Source organism: Octopus bimaculoides, chromosome 1 (assembly GCF_001194135.2).
Source record: "Octopus bimaculoides isolate UCB-OBI-ISO-001 chromosome 1, ASM119413v2, whole genome shotgun sequence".
Classification (NCBI taxonomy): Eukaryota; Metazoa; Mollusca; class Cephalopoda; order Octopoda; family Octopodidae; genus Octopus; species Octopus bimaculoides.
In genome coordinates, this window is record NC_068981.1 from 198,684,996 (window position 1) to 198,687,750 (window position 2,755).

General features: G+C 40.0%; 1 protein-coding gene across 1 annotated transcript in view; it reads left to right on the forward strand.

Moving 5' to 3' along the window:
- The window catches only part of LOC106872749 (astacin-like metalloprotease toxin 2), a 29,892-nt gene that overhangs the window by 6,580 nt on the left and 20,557 nt on the right, over positions 1–2,755 (forward strand). Inside the window, exon 2 of the mRNA XM_052973981.1 lies at positions 1,643–1,658. Coding sequence (XP_052829941.1) covers positions 1,643–1,658 — 16 coding nt within the window. The remainder of the gene's footprint in view (positions 1–1,642; positions 1,659–2,755) is intronic.

A 2,755-nucleotide genomic window follows, 5' to 3' on the forward strand; every position in this document is an offset into this window, starting at 1 on the left:
CATATATATATATATATTTCGTGCGGGTGACACGTAAAAGCACCCACTACACTCTCTGAGTGGTTGGCGTTAGGAAGGGCATCCAGCTGTAGAAACTCTGCCAAATTAGACTGGAGCCTGGTGTTGCCATCCGGTTTCACCAGTCCTCAGTCAAATCGTCCAACCCATGCTAGCATGGAAAGCGGACGTTAAACGATGATGATGATGATGATGATATATATATATATATGTGTGTGTGTATATATATATATATATGTATGTACAAATGTATGTATGTAGTGATGTCTATAAGCTACCTTTATTATATATGTCTTTTATCTTATATCTTTTACTCCTTTCACTTATTAGATTGTGGCCATGCTGGGGCACTACCTTGAACAATTTCTTAGTCTAATGAATTAACCGTTGGTATTTATTTTTGTAAACCTGATAATTTTTCTGTTGGTCTCTTTGTACTGGGAGCGATGGAATCAAGATTTCCCTCTCCACCAAATTTCAGGCCTTGTGCCTTTAGTAGAGAGGATTAATTATAAGACAAAAGAAAAAAACTGGTTTTTCAAAGAAGTAACACATGTTGAAGTAATGCCTTCATTTGTTTGCAGTGATCATCATCATCACTACTACCACCACCACTACCACCACCACCACCACCACCACCACTACCACCACCACCACCATCATCATTGAACGTCCATCGTCCATGCTGGCATGGGTTGGATGGTTTGACTGAGGGCTGGCAAGCTAGAAAGCAGCACCAGACTTCATTCTGATTTGGCATTGTTTTCTACAGCTGGATGCCCTTCCTAATGCCCTCCACTTCGAGAATGTAATGAATGCTTTTACATGCCACTGGCATGGGTGTCATTTGTGTGACACCAGTTTCTACCACGACTGTGATTTTGCTTGATTCGATGGGTCTTCTTCTCAAGCACGACATTATGCCAAAGGTCTCAGTCATTGCCTCTGAGAGGCCCAACATTCGAAAGGAGCTTTTCACTTGCCGCTGGCATGGGTGGAAACCAAAATAGATGCAAGATAGAAATATTTTTGTTTAGTATTTTTACATTATGTAAAACTATATTTTTATATCCCGAATTAAAATCATCCTGAATATAGGATTGTTGGGATGAGGGTTCACCCACACCCCTCACCATCATTGCTTGTCACCTCTTTTCAGCTCCACCCCAGGTACTTCTACCCACTCTTCTATGACGTGAGCAGCTCCTCAATAGCAAGAAACCTGTTCTAACCCCTTCTCTCACACTTTAAACCTTCTTCTCCTCACATAAAGCCATCCCTCTCCCTATTGTAACCTCAGGCAGTTGAGGAGGATCCTTAGTCTTGCAAATCGTCTGCTGACCCCACAAGGGCTGGTGCCACCTGGAAAAAAGCTCCTGGTCCACACTATAATGGGGTTTTATAAAGGATGGCATCCAGCCAAAGCAGACAATGGGGCACAGTGCCGTCCTCCTGTCAAACTGCTCAACCCATGCCAGTACGGAACGGGGACGTTAAATGATTATGATGATGATGACGGAGATGATGGTGGTGGCGGCGGCGGTGGTGGTGATGATGATGATGATGTTGAATTAATATTTAGAATATATTTTAACATTCTCTTTTATTCTTTTGTCTTTTTCAGTTGAAATCGGCTCACGGTGAGTTGGCTTATTTTGCTTTTCTCTGTAGACTAAAAGAGTTTTTTTTTGTTTTGTCGACAATGGACCAATTTCTGACAGCAATGAATATAATCAATACAACTTATTGGTTTCATTGAATTATTGGTTTTATTGATTGGTAGAATAAGGAATGGTGTTAAAGAGGAAAATGATACAGTTTGTTTTGTTCTTTGTTTTTGTTTTGACTTCGTGTAAGGTAAGGAGTGGTGGCCAGACCTTCCAAGACCAGAGACACTGATGCTGACATGTTACACCTTACCAGTTGATGGTTTCAGGAGAAACTATATTGGTAGGAGGAGAATTCCAGGGGGATAATGGTTTTGGGAGGAAGGACTTCTTACAGGGATTAGTGCAGGAAATCAGGAGTGATGGGCATCATAATACAGAGGATGAAGGAAGGAGAAAGGAGGAAGTCTGGAGTGTCTTTTCGGGGGTGGGTAGAGAAATGAAGTAGATGTGAGGTGCAGAGTCCATGATCATAGTGAGTGGGGGGGAGGCCTGGCCTGTCTCTGTGGATTTTAAACTGTGTTCAGTCATTTCAAATGTCCTTTCTTTTGAAGTTCATGAATTCATCTGACGAGAACGGTTTCTTTACAATGATGTAATGTTTTCATTAAATCAATTGAAGGAGTCGCTTGAAACGGCCGTAATGGATTGACACCTGCACCTCTTCTGTTACTCATTCATATTTTACTCACTTGTCTCGGAATCTGTCCATCATAAACCTGCCACTGTATATTTAATATAAGGTACATGTCTGTACATGTGGATTTCTTTACTCAGCTGGGTCTAATTGCTTACATTCACTGCAAAAATTTCATTCGGCCGATACTTATGTACCAAGTTTGATATTTACATAATATTGTTGTGTGTATGTTATTCCAACTTAACAAGGGACCTAGGCTTAAGTACTTAATTTAACTGAATCTTGCTTATTTTACATCATATGTAAACAAACATAAGTTTGTCTTTGAAATGTTTTGTAGAACAAATAGAAAGATGCTGGTTGCCAACAAATTTTTCTGCTCGTAAAAGGATTTTATCCTATATATATATATATATATATATATATATAT